Source organism: Lineus longissimus, chromosome 17 (genome assembly GCF_910592395.1).
Source record: "Lineus longissimus chromosome 17, tnLinLong1.2, whole genome shotgun sequence".
Taxonomy (NCBI): Eukaryota; Metazoa; Nemertea; class Pilidiophora; order Heteronemertea; family Lineidae; genus Lineus; species Lineus longissimus.
The window spans coordinates 15,121,544-15,142,689 of NC_088324.1; the positions used below are offsets into that span (position 1 = coordinate 15,121,544).

The window sequence follows — 21,146 nt, forward strand, 5'->3', positions numbered from 1 at the left end:
AATGCTGAATCTAACAACACCCAGGGCCCTTACTCTGTATATTAGTCACTGGAAGATGGCCCATTTCACTCCTTGCTTCTACTTCACCTATAGTCTCATTGCAAACGCCTCAGTTCTATGATATCACATTCACTTTCAGCTGTCATGCAACGCAACAACTGTGCTATCTGCCATCGCACATCAACGAAGAAGTGCAGCCGCCCACATTCCACCTCACGTCTGTCCGACCAGCTGCAATCCTCGAGGACGCCCCACTGTACCACGATTTCACTACGATGTTTGACGAGAAGGAGCAGTGCGCGAGATAGGCAAATCAGCAGACTTCCCTCGCTTGAGTTTCGGAAGAATGTTCCATATCGCGCTAAGCTGACCACTGCTGACCATGACAGGCGTGCATTGGACTGGTACAGGTTGGAACTGAACATTGAATATGCTGGTGGTGACGCTTTCTGATGAGAAGTTGGTCGTGACTGATGCAGTATCCTTGGACTTGTCCACAGCATCGTTCAATCATTGCTCTCTGTGCTGCCTTGATTCTGTACTTACCCAAATACTAAGACCAAATGCCTGTTGACTGTGCTTTAAGAGAGACTGGCGCCATGCCTAGAGATATGACTGACCCCTATTGGCAAATTTGTATGACTTTATCTTGCCTACCTAGCTGCTGCCTATAGTCTCCCTTTAACTGCGGAGCACTTCAAAGTCGATAAAATGCCATGTTCCACCTTTTAATGTGTTCAGACCGCCATTTTCAAAATAATCAAGTCAGGACACTGCCTTCTAGTCTCATAATAAATTTTGCTTTCCTCAATAATAACATTTCTTCTTCTTCAATGCTTTCATCATTCCAAACTTCTCCTCCTCTGACTTTTACAGGGGTACAGTCATGGCAATCAAAACCCAAATACTGAGACCAAATGCCTGTTGACTGTGCTTTAAGAGAGACTGGCGCCATGCCTAGTCTCTCTTAAAGCACAGTCAACAGACACCAACCCCCTCAGACTCAGAAACCACAAACGCCCAACCCTTCCTGCTACCTTAATACTTCTGGATTTGGTCTCAGGGTTCGGATGCCCTAAAGCCAACCGATCACCATGCATCACATCAGCTTGTGTTCTGACAGGTGAACGCAATACTGTTGGTAACTTATAGTTTTTGTGTCATCTTGACATGAGGTCGTTAAGTTACTTCAGCGAGCTGTGCTCAATGGACAGCCTGTAACTGAGGTGGGCACTGGACTTGGACAATACCCTTAGCAAGAAATCTGGCCAAAATGTGTCAGCCTGCAAGACCAACTGCAGGAGGACAACTCATTACATCCGGCGAACAATTCCCTGAGGAGTTAACGCAAGGATGAAGGTAGACTCGCGGCTGGAGGCGACATCAGGATTACACGACTTTGCTCTCTCTTAGACCAGATGTGATATTGCATGACACATATCCTCCCCTGAGCTACATGACCATTTTTGCAACCAGTCAACTAAAGAGAGCACTGAGAGATTTCCGAAAGCAGACTCTGTTATTTGGTTCTGTTTTGGGTTAGAGTTTCTGTCAATTGTGCTTTCGGAAATGGGTAAATGGATGGCGGATACGTTTCTAATTGACTCTGGTAAAACATCCTGTTGTTGTACTGAGACTAGGGAGAAACGAAACCCCGCGTTGAAAAATCGAATGTATCCTTCGTTATGTTGTAAACAGTAACATAAAACAATATTTTTTTCTGCGGAAAGTGGCATGGTCTAATAAAAGCTACTCTCAATCAGTTGTATGGAATTGTTGTATAACCAGTCACGCAAACGAGACCAAAACGAGAACGAGAGATGCAACTGTCATGTTTTTCATTGCACCTTCTCAACGATTGCAAAGTAACTCGACCTCAGTCCGATATTGTTGCTTAGTAAAGCACTTAACGGCTCAAGTGAATCGCTGAGTTTCAGATTTCTCAGTTTCATTTACGTGATCAATGATTGAAAACGGGGTATGTTGTACAAAAGCTGATACATTGCCTAAATCTTTGCGTAACCTCAGATTTATTTTTCCGCTTGTTCAATGCTAATAAATCCATCAGTCAAACCGATCTCGGAGAAAGACGGTCACCCTGCTGCTAGAGTTCACACAGCCGTCGCATTCATTAAACTAGCTGAGGAGTTTACCCAATTAGTGGATGAAAAATCCAATGGGACCATATGGCATTTCACAGCTTCTGATCGGGATTCGAGCGAAGTCAAAATAACAACATTTGCTCGTTTCTCGTGAGGCTATAATACCAACAAAGACCGTGTTGAATACGTCAAATGATCCTGTTGGAAGAACAGTCATCTATGCAAAAGAAAAAAGCCAACAACTTTGTTCATTGTTTTCATCCCAAATCTGCCTCCTCACTGGCACTGCATCTTACTTCTGTCGTCTTATCGATTGTTTGCTATTGCCTATTGAAGATAAAGCTACTCACGTTTCTACCCCTCTCTATATTCCATTAGTGGAGCACATATATCCATCTGAAGTCATATAACTGATCTCCTTTATTTGCTTACAGGAAGCCTTATGATGTATCATCTTTAGACAAATTGAGAGTAGCATCCTGTTCTCAGAGAACTGCAGGACGGGACACTAGTCCGTCCATAGCGAGTTCTGGGTCTTCCACCTTAAGATGCAACCAATTTTCTCCAAAACCAGTGTTCAAAATTCACTCATTTACAAGAGAATACCTGCCAATTAAAACAATACCACGGAGCCAATTGTGGCTAAACAATGAATGAGTCACGTTCAGAAAAGTAGATTGCATTCTTACATGTCATCAGTAGTTTCGCCTGTATATACAGGCTGAGATCATAGAGCTGTATGCTTCGTTACGATGAGATCATTATCCTTGTCTCATTTTCAAGAACCCTGTAAAACTCAGAGATTACCCACTTTTACTCAGTTGAAAGACAAAATAGTACGTGATCAAGTCAGTTGTTTCACCCGGAGTCTGAGAACTGAGCAAGTCAGCACTGAGCCGTGGTTACCAATAACGAGGCTTGGAGAATAAGAACTCTATTGCCTGACATATCCACCCCTATCCGATGGTCGTTAATGTGATATAAGAGCCAACGTCTGTCAAGGCTGTCATGCCCATCACACATTGATATATTCAAACATCTCCATCAGCATTCCTGTAACTGTCCTTTCAAGCTGTTATTTCATTACCAATGCGGCAAAGCCACGGCACATGCAGCAGTGACCGCACAGCGACGACCACCATTGCCGATCTCCAGTCTTGCGCATCAACAAGCAGATGAGATTTACTGCGGGACTGCACCTCCGGCGTCAAACGGAGCAGATGATGATTACTTATATCAATACTTCATATTTTTATCACTTTTTCTTCCTCATCTCTCTCTCCTGGGGGAGCAACTGCTCACATTACTAATTTGTCTGTTCTCCCAATGATGTTTTTTCTGGTGGGGAAATAATTGGCTCCATAAGCAGCAGGAGATTTTTACTGCGGGGCTGTTAAACTGTTGGAGCCAATCGTGTGGTAGCAATCATTTCACCTATTAACATTTCATATCGTCAATAACTCTTCCAAAAGCTCCTCAGGGGAACGTTCCGTTCTGTTTTTTCCCATGCTTGTTCGTGATGAAGGCCGTTGTTGACTTTATACACTATTTTGTAAAATTTTCAAGCAGAAATCGATGGCATGCAAACTCAATGACAAGTCTCCTTGTATAATATCTTGCAGAAATGTATACAAATGAATACAAAACATCTTCTTTTCATTAGTAAAATCTTTCATCGAATCAGTGCGCTAGGGTGAAGATTTGCTGCGAATCTGAGACCTCGCAGGCGTCGCAACAATATCTCGTATCAAAGGTGATGAATACTTGATAATCCATTCCCCAAGACACGTCTTTCTGTTCATGGCTTTTCAAACATGGGATTCTTCCGAGCGGAATTCCTTTCCTCCGGATGATACGGGGAAGATAAAGTTCTAATGTGCGTTGAGACGTTCTTTGTTCTGTGGGCTTCCTGCAGGGACTGACTTTGCAGGCTCAAGTTTCTATCGCCATAGAACTTCCCAAAACATTTATGCTTCACTGTCACTCTTTGCCTCACTGATGATTGAAATACCCCAAGCGAGCAGACGCAACAGGCGTTTCAATAAGATAGATACAAGCTTGGTTACTCTTGGCGAAGTGATACTGTTAAACTCCCAGGAACTTGACAGTTGAAATGAAAGTTCTTTTCAGCTTCATTGCGACCACCGGCGTAACATTGATAGATTGCTCAGACTATGAGCACTCAGAGGTCAGCTACACAAAATTGCCGAATAATTACACTGCCTTATTATGGTCGTACCCATGCAAGCCTCAAGCTGGATGACAAGATGACAATTAAAGTAGATTTTTGGGCTTAATCTTAAATAATATCAACTAACTAGACATAGGACTACACTTCTGCAAAGTTTGATAACAATCCCAGAATTGATTTTTTTTCAAATCACAAAAATGTATGTATACAGAATGTACACGGACCCTATCACAGATTTGATTGTGTCCTGAGCCCGCTACTGGCTCCCCTGCCGTCGGCCATCCACACTACATAGTACGCACATAAAACGTCCCATGGGAGTAATGCTGTTTGCGCTGTATATAAACATCTTGTTAATTCCTGTGTCTGTAAGACAAACCACAGATTCATCCGGGTTCATGCTTGCTTTGACTTGATGAATGACGGATCAGCGGGAGCTGGTTCAAGGGATTCCAGCTGTAAATCGTCCCCCACCCTGATAACGGGCGTGATTTCTAATGTTAGGCAATTGCCTAGTATCAATATCTTAGCTCAGATGACATCACCTGACGAAAAGAAAAGATGACGTCAACGCCACTGCCAACTATCATTGATCTGAAGCTATTGCGCGAATCCACCGGATATGTAGAGGTAATTATTCGAAGATAGACATGATGGAAAGGGGATCATTGTTTTTCGCGCAGTGATGTGGCATTTGGCGGACAGTAGAGAACATTCTGCCTTAGAAGAAATACCTAGATAATGTTCGAATTGATGCATACACTGCAATATACAATTGCTTTAAATCATGGCTCATGTATACAAAATGCACGTGGAGTTTTTATTTTATCATAGCCAAAAGGTACATTGTACTTCCATTCTAACACTTTCACAGAACAGTACGAACTAAAAACAAAAACGCCAATAATGACACGCTGTAGTACTGTTCCAATAAAGGGAATACCAAAGAGACGTAATTTTCAATAAAAGTCAAAACCCGTTAGATTTAACGCGAGCTAAAGCTGTCAAGAAACTTCGACTGTGGGGAAGTTCTATTAAGCAAGTGACTTTGTCATAACACAGGAGCGAAACCTGGTTTGTCATGCCCTGGGTTAGCATTCTAGAGACAGCACCTCTGTAATGGAATTACCAATAAAAGTCACCACTGGTTACCAAAGCTGTCTGTAGTGGTATGGAGTCTGGTTATGTCTGCCAACTTGCTTTAAGATTACAGGAGCTCGAGTTTATAATAAGTTGACCTTTTAGGTGGTGCGCTGCAGTTCTAGTTTTATCGAAACGAATGGCTTCTGAATGGAAGAAACAAACACTTTGTTGATAGGGATGGAACATGGTCTCTGCCTCAACAGAGTATTTTTCATAAGTTGCTTTGGAAAGTAATATAGGTGGATTAAACCCAAATATATCGGAAATGACACCAATCTTCCAAAAGTCACGGAAATGGCCGACAGATCGCAAACTGATTGAATGAAGTCGAATATTACTTCGGAAATAACATCATTTCATGATCGAAATCTCCGCAAATTAATAAGATTTCCTTCTCATTCATCTCGGGTATGAGACCAATTCCTCAAATTGGGGATATATCCGGATAATTTCCTATTCGCCTCAAGTTGGTTTATCGCAATGATCCGACGCCATGTTACCGGATGTAGTCATAATATGGTGCATTGTGGGGGTATGGAATCAGCTTCCGTTGAATAAATTGATAACTCTGGCATAGAAATGTCGGAAGTGGCGGAGTTTGCAGTGGCAAGACTCCGATTTGCAATGTGCTGTCTCTGCCTCTTCTCATTCCATGTTAGCGGATGTTGTGGTTATACGGTGTATTGTGGTTGGATGGAATCAACATCCGTACAATAATATTGCCATATGAAGAGATAGTCAAAATGACATTCTGTAGTGTTGCGCCTGGAGTATAGCAAGAAACCTGATGCGAAGCATAGGATTACTTATACCACATAGTTATCAGAAATGAGCTCAAGTCAATTTCAATTTGAGCACATAATTCACACAGATTGTCCATAACTGTCACTACGAATACATCGTTATATGGCGTGTATCATGATTTACACAACATAATTTCCTTATTCTGGCGGATTTTCTGGTTTACTTCGGTATCATAGTCAATTGAAACTAAATAAGATCAGGAAATGATCTTCTCAGCATCATTTTAATTGGAATACTGGTAACTTCATCCCATTGTAATGGGATCTCAGACCGGCAGTTGTTTTCGGCACGGGATGCTCGCAAGGAGACTAAAATGAGATATAAAAAAGTGATTATGGAAGGTCACACGTGGTCATTCTATCACTGCAAATCACACTGACCTTTGCCACGCAGGCTGGCGCGACAGGATGGACTAGCCTCCGATGTTTTTGAGGTCATAACATACTCTCAAGCCATCACGCCAGAGTCTAGTGGCAAAACTTGGGAAGAATGCCTAGCCTGCAGGGTGAGGTGATGATACTCAGTGCTCTCTTCGCGGAAGTTGAACTATTTGACCGGTCTTGCCTCGCTCCGAGGACAGAGTATCATAGCTATGAGCAGCAATCATCCAATGGCCAGAATCCCCAAGGGATGAGATGCTGGTGATTAATAACGGCTCTCTATTTAGTCAGATGCCCGGGGCTCACCATTTCAGGGCTATCATGTTGCCCACAATGACGAGCAAAATCAGCCAGTGACATTTATTTTTAGATCGAAAAAAGATACTTCCGTATACCTTACAAAGAGATGTGGCTTGCAAGGCAATGCCGGAAGGCGTTCGGTTAAAAAATGTTGTTGCCATGGTAGACTAACTTTAACATCAGCCTGTTCCTGCCCTGTCTGTTGGATAAAAGAAGATAATACCCTCTTTACAAAAGAATCGGACGAATATGTCAGTCTCCTTTTTCATCCAATATTTGTAGCGATGGGCAATGAATACCCCCAGGGAGCCTTCGAATGACGTCTGTCCGCTTCCTGATTGGAATTGGTTCTGTGACCAGCCCTTTAGTGAGTTGAGTAAGATAGTTCTTTTACAAAAAATAGCTGCCTTTTTTCATCAGACACGAGTTAAGAGTTGACAATGGATACTGCCTCAGGTAGTCACGCTGGGAAGCCTGTCCGCTTACTGATAGAATATACTTTGATTACGAACCCTATGTGGCTTTTCTGTAACGGGAAGCGTTGATTTATCATCATCTGCCTCTGACTTGGTGAAAGGACGCTAGCTCCCTGGAGACCCTCTCGAAATGATGGCCATCCACTCTCCCGGCTTAACCGATTGACATCCCAAGTCTGTGGCGCTGATAACTTTTTCTCCAATCCAATTTCAATCATTTTTCGCCCCTAATGGTGGTGACTAGTAGATCATATATTTCATTTATTGACAGGTTATTCGACCACGATTCTTAAACGATTCCAATCACTAGTAGGAGGCTTATCGGACTTCATAACGGTTTCTCTAACATTTCCTGGTTTTCTAGAAATCCGAGCTTTCATGAAAAGTCGGACAAAAGGCGGATAAATTAGGAAAAAGTTAGAGAAACCGTTAAGAAGTCGGAAAAAGCCTCCAACTAATGAATCTGTGTAATATACTGTGAAGTTATCGGACAGATATTACTATCTACTATAACCTCGATCTCGGAAACTCGCAGCAGAACCTCTCCACACTATCTATTGTGATTCGTCGGCGCTTTTTCTCAGTTTTCTCATCTAGTGACTGACGTCTGACGCATTGCACAATTCCCTACAGGATTTCGCTTGGCCAACTGTTTCGACTTACTTACGAGCGTAGATGGCGTTTTCAAAGGGGATATTTTTCCTCGAGGTATATATGAGCTCTCTTTCACCGATCTACCTGATACGTGCCTGTCTCGAACGGATCTCCCTCTGAAAGGTGGGATGATTGATGAGAAAAGTGACAAATGCCATCATCTATGCTCGTTCCAGAATGGCTGGATATGATTTACTAGCTTCATATGGACGTCAATACTGATGGCGTTAATTGATCTATGTGGACTCCTCTGGGAAGTCTTTCCGAGACTGATAACTTTTTCTAATGACAGGATATTGTCAAGGGTGTTTATCATCCGCTACTGTTTTATATACATGTACATCACTGTATTAGCGTAAGTTTCTATCTTTCAAAACAGGATAGAAAACAGGTATGGTGAGCCAAAATATGGTAGGTGTGCCTATCGACAACTGTACAACGAACTGGGCAGTTTCACACATCCATCAGTAAATGTTGGTGCTGTGGAACTAGACTGTATCTTACTGAACTGTTCGAGTCCCCCGGGGATAGCGGGTTCATTTGATACAAAGGAAAGTCACCTTGTACAATTTCGGTGGCATTACATGCAACATGCAGCACGTAATGATGATTTATCTGATTTGAATTCTTAAAAATGGATCAAATGTTAAATCTAAAGAGCGAAATCTAAATTACCCATTAGGTTACCATTAGGTTTCATCTATTCTGTATTCTTTACTCATGTGTAACTTTTTTGATGATTTGCATCGCTAGTTGACGTTCAATTTGCATTCGTAATAAAGGAACGAGTCACCGGCTTGATTTTTGCTATTTCTTTATGCTGGAAGAGGAGTTCTAGCTTTAAGACTTCTCCATGGTATTACAGTGAAAGTTGTGATATCGCCAAACTGTCCTTCTCTCGTCCTAGCCAATTGGACTATGATTACGAGTCGAGTATCTCTGGAAGCTGAAATTGACTTGATCACAACAGGACAAAGCATTACCTTATTAAAATAATAATGAGACGTCCTCAGATCTCACACTCACAGACAACTGTTTTGGTTTCAACAACATTGTTCCACTCGCACACTACTGTTCCTTGTAACATAATGGATTGGCCAAAAAACGAGAAAGAAGTTTTTAAAGAGCACGGGAATCCCCTTGGGAATATAGCTTGGCGAATACAACCAGAGTATAAGGTGTTAGGAATGACAGAACGTGGGTAGGATTGCGTCCTACACGTCATTATAGCATCCAATCTCCCTGTAATTGCCCGGAGCGTTTTTAGAAGGAGAATATTACCACCTGCGGGAACAATTTCGTGAATAAATTGCGGATATTTCACCGGCACCTGGGTAACTCATTTCCCATTGAATTGACCAATATCTCGTTGCACCCAGTTCTTTGAGGTTATAATCATGTTGGCGATCAACCTTAGCGTATCGTATGGTAAGGCTTACTTTATTATTTTGCTAGTGAACTGATGTAAAAGCAAATACAACAGCAACAACACTAAAAAAGATTGAAATATGGTGAATGACAAACTTAGTATGCAGAGTCGACTCAAAGAGAATCCACTCGAACTTTAGTGTCTGTCCGAGACATGTCCAAAACCACCTCACAACACTTGCGGAAATCGTTATTGGTGATCAGCAGTCTCTTGCTATAGAGCGACTTTTCATCGGCTTCTACTTAAGCCCCGTCCAGTTCATAAACAAAAGGAAAATAAGATACGTGACAACGTCTGTGCTGGTTGTTGCTGGGAATTCTAGTATAATGACGACAGTATCTATACCTACTGGTTTATCAATGTTATGAATCTCGGTTACCTGGGTGTCTGTATCGCCTCCTGGTCTTACCTGAAACGAGAAGATCAAATATTGAGATTATTTATAGATTCCTTTAGGTAAATTGCTGCATTCACAAAGAAAAAAGAGTATTATTTTGACACAAAAAGAGCTTTTCACTCGGACATGTGAAAGATTTCCCAGCTGGTCATTTCAATTACACGAAAGTAAGGCTTCATCCAATGAAGTGTCCTGCTTCACCGGGGCAGCTGATCCTGGAACTAATTTCCTCAGATTGCGGGAAAGGATGCACTAATCTGTCAACGAAGATGAGTAATTGGGCAATGGAACGTGAAGAGGACGTCAATCTCTTCAAGGCGAAATTGCGGGGTTCGTGTCTGCAACACTTCGAGGTTCCAGGGAGTGTTCGCCCATACGGTAATCGCCAAGCCTCGCCTTCGGTGACCCGGACCGTCGGTAAGAGTAAGCCATTGACCGAAAGTCTCATGTTGGTTCAATCGCACCGGTGAAGCAGGAATGAGGGGTTCCGATTGGCCAATGTGACGCGAAGGCTGCTGCTTGAAGAAAGCGGTGGACGAACGCATTGTGTAACTCATACTCCGTGCATAGAACATCTCTGAATTTGTGAGCTTGAAATGCTGGGTGCGAACTCAAGGAAGTCTTGGTCTTGGTCACATTGATCACCTCGGTTACGGCGGTTACGTGCTTCTTTCTTACTTTAATCCCGATTCAAAGCAACTTGGTGTAGACCCGTCCTCCTACGGGATCTGTGGTGAGAAGTCTAATTTAATATGCATGACATGAACCGCTATCGATGAAACTATTATGAAATTGTTTACATGAATCATAAATCTTCTCAGAAGTATCCAAGAAAGCTATCTAACTCAATCTCTTCTTTTCATTAAGTTGCAAATTTTTATCGTTCTCAATTGATCTCGTGTCCTATTTAAAGCAAGACGAATGGAACCTCTGAACCCGCTGAAGAAATGCATGAATCTAGAAGTGGAGACACTTTGACAAGTCATCTTCGGCTGAAGAGGTTTTTATTGAGATGAATTTAAATCAAAGATTACTCAACTGATAGTTCGCCACGGGGTACACTTATTTTTTAGGCTGGAGTGCATGAAACATCCAGTGAACACTCAATCATACATTGTCAGTACCTACAAAATGTCGACCATATTTTGTCAGTTCTTAGACGGCTTCTGCATCCAGGCGATCATGGAAGGTAAATCAGGCAATTTGCAATCCACATACTCCTCGAGCTCTGATACATTCCGAGTTCTGATTGTAACTGCGTTTGATATAAATAAGAAGCTGATTTTAAAAGGGCGAACCGATCGTCCTCACCAAGTGTCCGCACTGAGTTCTCGGTAGATGCAAAGAATCTTATTCAATTCCATAGTGAAGTCTCATACCACTGAAGTCCCCGCCAATCTCCATCACTTCAAACTCGATTTGGGCTCGCGAGATATCATTTTTAGATCATCAGCCTTTAACGAAGAATTTCCTTTGAGATTTCTACCGCAATTTTCCGAATTATCTCGAGATAAATTCGATAAGTCGATAAAAATATGACGTCTTGGAAAGTTATCTGGAATTTGTTTCGTTCCGCTTCAGTCCGTGTTTTAGATTGCTCTGTCATGGCGCGACAGAGAGAATCATTGGAGCTCGTTCTGCCTTTTTTGATGGATCTAGGGTAAATTAAATTAAATGATGTGTTTTTGTTATTAAATCTTCTGCCGGTAATTTTTCATTATTACCACCGCCTGTCGAGGACTGGAATATAGGAAGGATCTGTGCAAGAAGGAATTCAAATCCATTGCGCAGTAGACTTGAAGACTCTCTTTCGAAAAGTGAGTCAATGCTGTCTGGAGAATCGCTGTCGGCGAAATGACTTCCATGATCTGATGCAACATTCACTGCGCGGCAAGCGCAGTCGTACACGAAAGCAATGAGGTGCAACCATCGGCCATGACCTTGAAACACCTTGACCTCTGTCAAAACGAGGCTTCGGATCTATCAGAGCCTGTGATCCCAATACGGCCATAAACCTGTCTTAGATGGCTATCTATGAGGCCGAGGAAAGACTTGGTGACACATTCTGTGGCAGGACCAGAGATATCCCATTCTCATTCTCCATATCCATCACTTTTACCATGGCTTTTCAGACAGTCATGAAAGAAACAAATGAAGATAATTTCATTTAAAATTCATTCGCGAATCGAGATCTTCAACGTGGAAAGTCTTTGATTATCGTTGCTTCTGGTCGGGTATAAATTGTCGCATCGACTCGAAAAAATTGTCGCATTGTCTGTCGCATTGTCTATTACATTATAGGTTTAAGTTCAAATAACTCGGCGACGAGTAAATTCCTTTGTTTAGCGGAACCAGCTATGTTTTGTGCTGAAGTGTAGAAAATTCTGTCAAAGCTTTGAGGGATTCACGTTCTACTACAAACGATCGAGGGGGGGGGGGAATATACAGTTGGCAATAATACTTTTAAGGACCAGCATCGCTGCATCTTTAAAGTTATGTTGTGGTAGTAGTTATGTGATTTATAGCGAAAGCCATGATATTCATTTCTCACAAATCAAATCCATCTCTCTCCAGTACAAACGCAATCCCTTCAAGCCATTTCATCTGACAAATCATGTTTCCCTTATCCCTTCTAGACATACATGGCAGTGACTTACTAAACACATTAATTAAATGGTAATATGGTCCCCGTACTTGTATATCAAAGGCAAACCCTCAAGCCAATCTTTTCGACCGAAATGGAGACCATTCACGTCTTAGCAAAATGACACCCACTGACTGGAGGCAATGTCAAATGCGCTTTTTGTGAGCTATGCACATAATTAGATATCTTACAAATTTCCTGTACAACGTTTTTTTTTAGTAGCATTTCTTGTTATCACCATAACAGATTCTCAATTTGAGAGAACTCGTGTTCCAATTGTGTTCAGCTGAGCGATGCAAGGCTAGACCGGCATGATGGATGCGAGTCCTAACCGTCTACCTTCCACTAGGAGGCTGGGAGACTGAAGAAACCTCAAGCCATCTTCCATGCGCATGGCCCGAACTTATTGATGACGTCTTCCCGTCCCTTTTATGTCTGCTTGTAAACATGCCTGGAGAATGGATTTAAAAGCCATAAAGCTTGGCCTCGGTTCCAAGATTTCCCTCTAACATGTCAATGCTGAAATAAAAGCACACCGGGATCGAACAACTCCTTTGTATAAAAAAAGAATACGGCGCGATTCTGCGTTTTACGACTCGACAAACTGTTTGAAGTAAAATCATAAATAAGATCAAAGTTTATATCCATCGAAACGTGAAACGATATCCCGCCATCAGCCATTGCAGAGAAACAATACAAAGACTAACTTTTAAAACAATGGATGAAGCGGCATCATCAAAGAGTTCATATCAGATGATCCGTGAGCTGCTTCTGCCACACGGATGGCGATATCATTCCTCACGTTCAAACTGCTTTAAGACTGCTCTGTTTAGAGAGAAATCAGATCGAGAATACCAGGACCGTATAAGCGGTATCTTCACTTCATTACACTAGTTGGAGTCTTTTCCGACTTCTTGACGGTTTCTCTAACTTTTTCCTGACTTATCTGACAAAAGTCCGACTTTTCGATGAAAGGTCGGATTTAAAAACCTGTCAAAAATACCTGGTCATAGACTGACCTGGATTGGTCTCGAAGCGCTGTCGCCACAGAGGCACTGCAGGATATCAAGAAGCCGCTCATATGAGCTTCAGTTGAGCTTGCCGTGGAGGCCCTTAGCTTGGACAAGACAGGGTTCGAATCTACGACCTGGGATTAGCAGTTTGTACCACAACGCTCCAAGTCAAAAGAGGTAACGGCCGATGTGCTTTATGAGGGCAGTATGGTGTTAGGGTGGCAGCAATCAGATACTGCCCAATGCACGTGACATGCACGGAAGCCTGCTCATAACGGCGGAACGAGTAGGAGAAAATGGAATTAACATATCCAACTCGAGTTGAATAGCCAATCAAGTCCACTTGGATGATAAAACCACCATTTGGTCAAATAAATATCTTATTAGACCAACCAACTTATCGATCTGGATAAGTGATCACATCAACTTTGGCCTGAACATATTATTAAAGTACAATGGACGCAATCTCGCAATGATTCGTGGGAATTGAGTAATTTTGACTGTGGGCCTGCCATGAAGATTGACACACGTAGTTCCACTCTCAATCAACTTCTGATTCTTGCTCACAACTCTACCAAGTTTTGATTGGTCAATAGGTTGCATACTGCAATGTTAAGCCAGTATTAACTGCGCCGAGCGAAAAAGTAAGACGTTACATCCGCTTCTGCCGTCGTACATGTAGCAACTGATGAAAAAATGAGATTACATGCTATACATTTACATACATTACATGCTTTAGATGGCGAGACATTCGCGGTCAAGAAAGACCACAACCTGATGACGCCGCTGTGGGAATCAACGTTATCAAGGGTTATCTTAGCGCTGGATTCTTACCCCAGGAAGCCGTAACTTCGATTCCAACCTTACAGACAGGACTATTAGTGACCTCCTAGATATCGTGGAGGGGATGTGGCGATCCCAGAGCCTTTTTAAGGTAGTGTATTCACAAAAATGGGTAAAGGACCTGTAGATAAGCTAATCCAATCTCCGATTCCTCTTCGACGGATGACGGCATGGACAGCATCGGCATCACCGGCATCGACCAAGGGCATCGACACCAAAATGATGTCATTCGGCATTTAACGGAAACGTTCGGGAAATCTCCGATTTCATTTGGGGATGCCGGCGCTATAGTACCACCTGAACTGAAACAGCCTAGAGCTAACGTAGCAATACAATCACCGCCAAACATCCCTTCAACATGCTAAATGTCAATAAAGTGGTTGACACGCGTGATTCAGCCAGACACGGGCTCATTTCCCTAATGAGAGGGATGTTCTACACACATACAGGATAACCCCCTCTAACAGTTAGCAAGCAGGCAACGCTCAGGCTGCGACTGACACCTCAGTTGCTGGGTTCCACACCAAAAGAATGCTTATAGATCATCATGGAACTGGTACAGCTGTTCATCAATGCAGTTTTAAAATGGAGTGACCTGCCCGAATGACATATTTCGTCAATGCTTTACCGACACATGCACACATAAACAAATACTACAATGTACATTATGATGGGTTTTGTAACAAAACCCATCTATACTTTTTTAAGCACATTATATGCCACCGACTGAAAATGATGCACAGGAACAAATTTCCTTTCACGATATTGATTTTGTTTACAAAGGACGAGCCTCACCTATCGATTTAGCAATCAGACAATGAAATCAATATACCCCAACTATTTGTCGACGCAATATTGATATCAGATCTAAAATGTTGGCTGGACTGTGTACCCTGCTGATGGTGTTTAAATGCCGAGTTTTCGAATTATCTAACTAACGTCTCAATTGGATCTAATGGTTTTGGAATCGTAGTTTAACTATGCAGTGATGTTAATGCAAATTGTCAATATTGTGTATCAGTATCGTTAAATCCTGTAAGAAGTCTTAATGATAATTTAGCGACGATCGTCGGTTCCTATACATGTAAACGCAATACTAATGACGAGTCAACAAGTGAATGAATCTGACCACGTCGAAACATGATGGCCGCCGTTGCTTTTGTGGCGGCACATGGATGCAAAGTGGATTCTTATTGGTAAAAAATCTGGTTAGCTTCAGGCGGTTCATATATTCCTACCAGTTTCTACCTATACCTCAAGTAGGAGGCTTTTTTCGATTTGTTACTAGTTTCTCTAACTTTTTTTCTGATTTATTGTCCGCCTTTTCTTGAAAGGTCGGATTTCGAGAAAAATAGTGAAAAATAGTCGGGATGTTGAATGTGTGAACCAAACAAGTCCATTCAATTAGGTATGCTTGTAAAATACAAAGGAAAACATTGTTATTTTAATCTACATGTATTTAAAGCACTGACACTGCACTGGTCAAAGCTTAGACAATGGACGAATTATGATCCTATATGAGATCAACTCCAGATGAAGTCAATCTTCTTGATCTGCACTTTACTATATGTATGATTATTTTTCATCCTGTGTCGAAGTCTTGGACCAGCAGCTCAACATGCGGAAGCGTATGGACGTGAGCGATCCATACTATGTACAGCGTCAACTTGTACTATACGCCTTTCGCTCAATGCATCGCCTATTATCATTGCCGGCATTTAAGAGAGATTTTCTCCACTGATGATGATGGAATCTTATCTTCGATCCTCAGTGGCTAGCCCATCGATGGGGTTCTTCTGCGACTGGTTTTAAAGTTCCCCTCCGAAAATGTGTCAATCTCTATGGTGTGGTAACGGATTCAGTTATGGTCCTTAAGAGACACAATACTTTTAATACTTACAGAATGATTTGTAACTTGGTACCTATATATTATATCCCTAGACAAATATTCATTGGGATGGGTAAGCTCAATTCAATGTTCTATCGTTATTTTGGGTAGTAGATAGACAGTAGTACATACATTCAAATGAGGGTACCATGCCCGGGAACCACATGGTACAGAGTGTTAGGCCAAAGATGTCAAACCACTGGAACGTTTCCAAAGTGACTATATTAAACTCATTTTGGTCTTTCCACGAGAAGATATCGCGGCAAACCTCTATTTTGGAACAATCTATCTCACCATATCTAGTGCAATGCTGAAGAAAATGTTTTCGTCAATTCTGGTTTGCACATGTAGCATCATGTGCTCACACGTAACGTACAGATTACGAGAAAGAGCGCGGTATTACCTTTTTCCGAAATTCGATGTGAAGAATAGATATAGCTCACTGATTGAATGCGCCCTAGTTGCAACAGTCCTTCAGAGTGAAAGTTTTAATTACGGATGTGATCCTGCGGCCCCTGGGTGTGTTCCTCAGAGCCTCAGGTATCAGATCGGGCCATTTGAGACCATCGGGACAAAAAAGTTCATCACAGCGAAGGGAAACAGAATGTACACATCAAAGTCTTGCACAAAGGTAAGTTCGCATAATAATGTAAACAAATTCATGCAGATATGAAGGAAAGAAACGGACACAAAATGGTGCAAGATAACTTGTCTGCGAATTTCTCACTTATCGTTAACAGCATTTTATTTCATCCATGCCTAAATGATCCTTACAAGTGTACGAAGATGAATGGCGAGATTGAGAAAACGTCAGATGATATCTGAGCAGTTAGAGCGAGGGTTGAAACTGGGGAATATGTTAAAAATATCGGCATGATATTTGCATAAACCTCTCTGTACAAAGCAACAATATTTTCAGCGAGGCGAGGAATTCGATATTTCATTATACAATGAACACAAATACATCCAACTATTGAACACAGAGATTCTACCAGAACCCTTGTATTTCACAGGTAGTCTGTATTATCATGTTTTGAATAACGCCATCATCGGTTGTGATTCAAAAAGGAAAAAAATGGTTATGATACATATGTCAAAAACTGCCAGTAAGTTTACCTACAGGAAGTTGCGGAGTACAGTCAGCAGATACTTCCGGGCACTTGGTGAATATATGACCTACTTTATTATTGAAACATTTAACAATCTAAATCCCAAACTTATGGACATGGCCGCGCATTTTGTTGGTGATGTACTTGTCCCAGGAACTGACCCTTGCCGTGTAACGCGGAGCAGTCACATTGGAGTAACAGTTTTTGGCGATATGGCAGTAACATACTGTCCCCTGTGGGCACAGGGGGCAACAGGAAAAATATCAAGATACAATCTTAATCGGAAGAAAAAAGGCCACAAATTATACCTCAAAGATGGTACTTTACTGTTTGCAGAAAAAGGCTTTGCTTACAGAGTATGGATCCCAAGTGGGATTCTTTTAATAGTAAATCTAGAAACGACCGTTGATCCAATTACGCTGAAGGCGAGCATTTCCTTTTCGCTTAAAACTAAATTGTGTGGCTTGGTTCCTCATCAGCATGTCAGAGCCAAAGGATTGCAATTCAGACTTGTTTCAGCAGTCATTTGGGATAATGTATTACAGAAAGTGATCGTAATTGCTCAAACGCAGAAACGGTATCAAGGCACAAAGACAACATTTTTGGGAATTGATATGAAAGATGGGTTATTAGATATTAGAAGTGGCTTCGAGAATCTCCATGGCTTGGATATCCCCCTTGGCTCAAAATATATTATTTTCTTCGATAAGTTGAGCGGTAATATGCATTATATTCCTTTTCACAAAAAAGGACGAAGAGGGAGAGACATGTATTTCCAAAATATTGAAGTGTATCAAAGAATATACAACAAGACGACACCCTATGCATAGCTCGTTTTCATATATTTGTCGTCTTGTATTCATGAAATGAGGGCAGTGCTGACGCTTCCTGGAGCTCCAGAGACATTGGTAATGTTGTACTCTATGCACAAGCGTATTGGCGACCAGTGTTACAGGTCTTTCAACAATGGTCTCATATGCTCCCACACACATCAATCTTAATCAAAGGAAGGCACATGCCAAAGACAAGCGAGTTGGTCCGTGGCGGGTGTCGAAGTCACGATGTTTAGATATCGTGTTCGACAACTTAGCCGCGATAAAACGCCGCCTGGCCGACCAATCTATCCTATTTTTAGGCAGGTTTTGAAACCCTTTCAAACGATGTTGGAGGTACGAAGGCCTGTGGGAATAATCGCAGACATCGATGGCGCCAGAACGAATTTCTTTTGACCTCGTTGACCTCGGTTCTAAAGACATTTATCAAAACGCCATTCGAACGTTAAAAATCAACTACATACATTATCAAAAATATCCCTCAGCTATATAAATACGACATATTGAGAAAAATCGGTACAAATATCGAAATATAAGATACTTTCGAATTTCGGCAAATCACCCTGACACCTGCGCGACCTCGTCACACACGGACTGATATTTCAATATGGCGACGAGTTGAAAAGCAAAGAAAATCTTGCCCTCCTATGAAAGTCTTGACGGCTCAGCGGTTAGAGGGCTTGACTTTCGATCGAGTGGTCACTGGTTCGACCCCGATGGTTACAGTTTTCCTCTTTTTTTTTCTTCAATTTTTTTTCATTTTCTTGTTTTTTTCATTCATGCACACTCATCCCAGTTTAGAAGTAGAAAATGTCCCCCTGGAAAAAAGGTCCAGCCCTTTTTGTCGGATTAGAACACACCAGGATCGTTCGATGAGAAATGCAGTGCTCGAACTCTCTTCTTCCGGCTCCTTGGGCCGCCCTTGTTTGAATTGTGATTATTATTGATATTATCATAATCATTATTGTCTTAAAGAAAACCCGTGAACCCAAACTTTACAAACTCAAGTACACACTGATGGTGCCAGGCGTTCGAGCACTCTGGAGGATGGTTCAACACCCGAATCTGCGGCTGGAATCTCCCTTACGAAAAAGATCTCAGATTCAACATGGTAAAATTGGAATTTACTATGCTCACCATGGTGAATTCAGCGTTCACCATGGTAAAATCAGAGTTTACCATGCTCACCATGGTGAATGTACCACGCCCACCATGGTAAAATATTTCACCGTCTCAAATCACCATGGTGAGGTGCTGTCAGTTTACCATGATGAAATTGAGACACACTTATCCTGAGGCCGGGGATTTAAGAATGATTCCGTCCCAACCACCCCCCATCCCTGAAAGTCGGCCCTCGCTTATCCGTGCATTGCCCTGCATGCACTTGATAACACTCGCAACTTCGACACGATTCCAGGAAAATCGACTCGAACCTTATTTGAAATCCGCCATTGCTGACGTCAATGGCGCCAAAAACTATTTCTTTTGACCTCGTTAACCTTGGTTCTAAAGATATTTATCAGAACACCATTCAAACGTTAAAATCAACTTCAATCATTATCAAAAATATCCCTGAGCTATATAAATACGACATATTGAGAAAAATCGGTACAAATATCGAAATATAAGATACTTTCGAACTATTTCGGCAAATCACCCTGACACCTGCGCGACCTAGTCACACACGGACTGATATTTCAATATGGCGACGAGTTGAAAGGCAAAGAAAATCTTGCCCTCCTATGAAAGTCTTGACGGCTCAGCGGTTAGAGGGCTTGACGGTCGGGTGGTCACTGGTTCGACCCCGATGGTTACATTTTTCCTCTTTTTTTTCTTCAATTTTTTTTTCATTTTCTTGTCTATTCATTGGTGCATTCCCCTGCATAGATTTGATTACTCACAACTTCGAGACGATTCCAAGAAAATCAACTCGAACCTTATTCCAAATCCGCCATTGCTTAACCTTGTTTCGTATATGGAACAGGGTAAGAGAGGCGTCCTACTTGTGATTGAAAGTTCGTGAGTTCTTTGTCCTGCCAGTGCCACTCTTTGGGTACTTTTTCACTGTTTTAATGAGATAAATGGAGTGTGAATCTGAGAGCAATAATCGTGTGAATTTAATTCGAATGGACCACAATTTTCACGGTTGAAATGAATAAAAAATGTAGTTGCCGACACATGCACACATAAACAAATACTACAATGTACATTATGATGGGTTTTGTAACAAAACCCATCTATACTTTTTTAAGCACATTATATGCCACCGACTGAAAATGATGCACAGGAACAAATTTCCTTTCACGATATTGATTTTGTTTACAAAGGACGAGCCTTACCTATCGATTTAGCAATCAGACAATGAAATCAATATACCCCAACTATCTGTCAACGCAATATTGATATCAGATCTAAAATGTTGGCTGGACTGTGTACCCTGCTGATGGTGTTTATATGCCGAGTTTTCGAATTATCTAACTAACGTCTCAATTGGATCTAATGGTTTCTGAATCGTAGTTTAACTATGCAGTGATGTTAATGCAAATTGTCAATATTGTGTATCAGTATCGTTAAATCCTGTAAGAAGTCTTAATGATGATTCAGCGACGATCGTCGGTTCCTATACATGTAGACGCAATGCTAATGACGAGTCAACAAGTGAATGAATCTGATCACGTAGAAACATGATGGCCGCCGTTGCTTTCGTGGCGGCACATGGATGCAAAGTGGATTCTTATTGGTAAAAAATCTGGTTAGCTTCAGGCGGTTCATATATTCCTACCAGTTTCTACCTATACCTCAAGTAGGAGGCTTTTTTCGATTTCTTACTAGTTTCTCTGACTTTTTTTCTGATTTATTGTCCGCTTTTTCTTGAAAGGTCGGATTTCTAGAAAAATAGTGAAAGATAGTCGGGATGTTGAATGTGTGAACCAAACAAGT

General features: G+C 41.7%; 1 protein-coding gene across 3 annotated transcripts in view; it reads right to left on the minus strand.

Moving 5' to 3' along the window:
• Positions 1 to 21,146, minus strand: part of LOC135501316 (CCN family member 2-like) — a 79,956-nt gene that overhangs the window by 9,593 nt on the left and 49,217 nt on the right. The window contains exon 3 of one of the 3 annotated variants that reach the window (XM_064793368.1): positions 9,859 to 9,888. The exons of 1 other annotated variant lie outside the window; for it this stretch is intronic. In XM_064793368.1, coding sequence (XP_064649438.1) covers positions 9,859 to 9,888 — 30 coding nt within the window. Of the gene's footprint in view, positions 1 to 9,828; positions 9,889 to 21,146 lie in introns of all 3 variants that reach the window. One more of the 3 variants, XM_064793367.1, reaches the window with a different exon arrangement.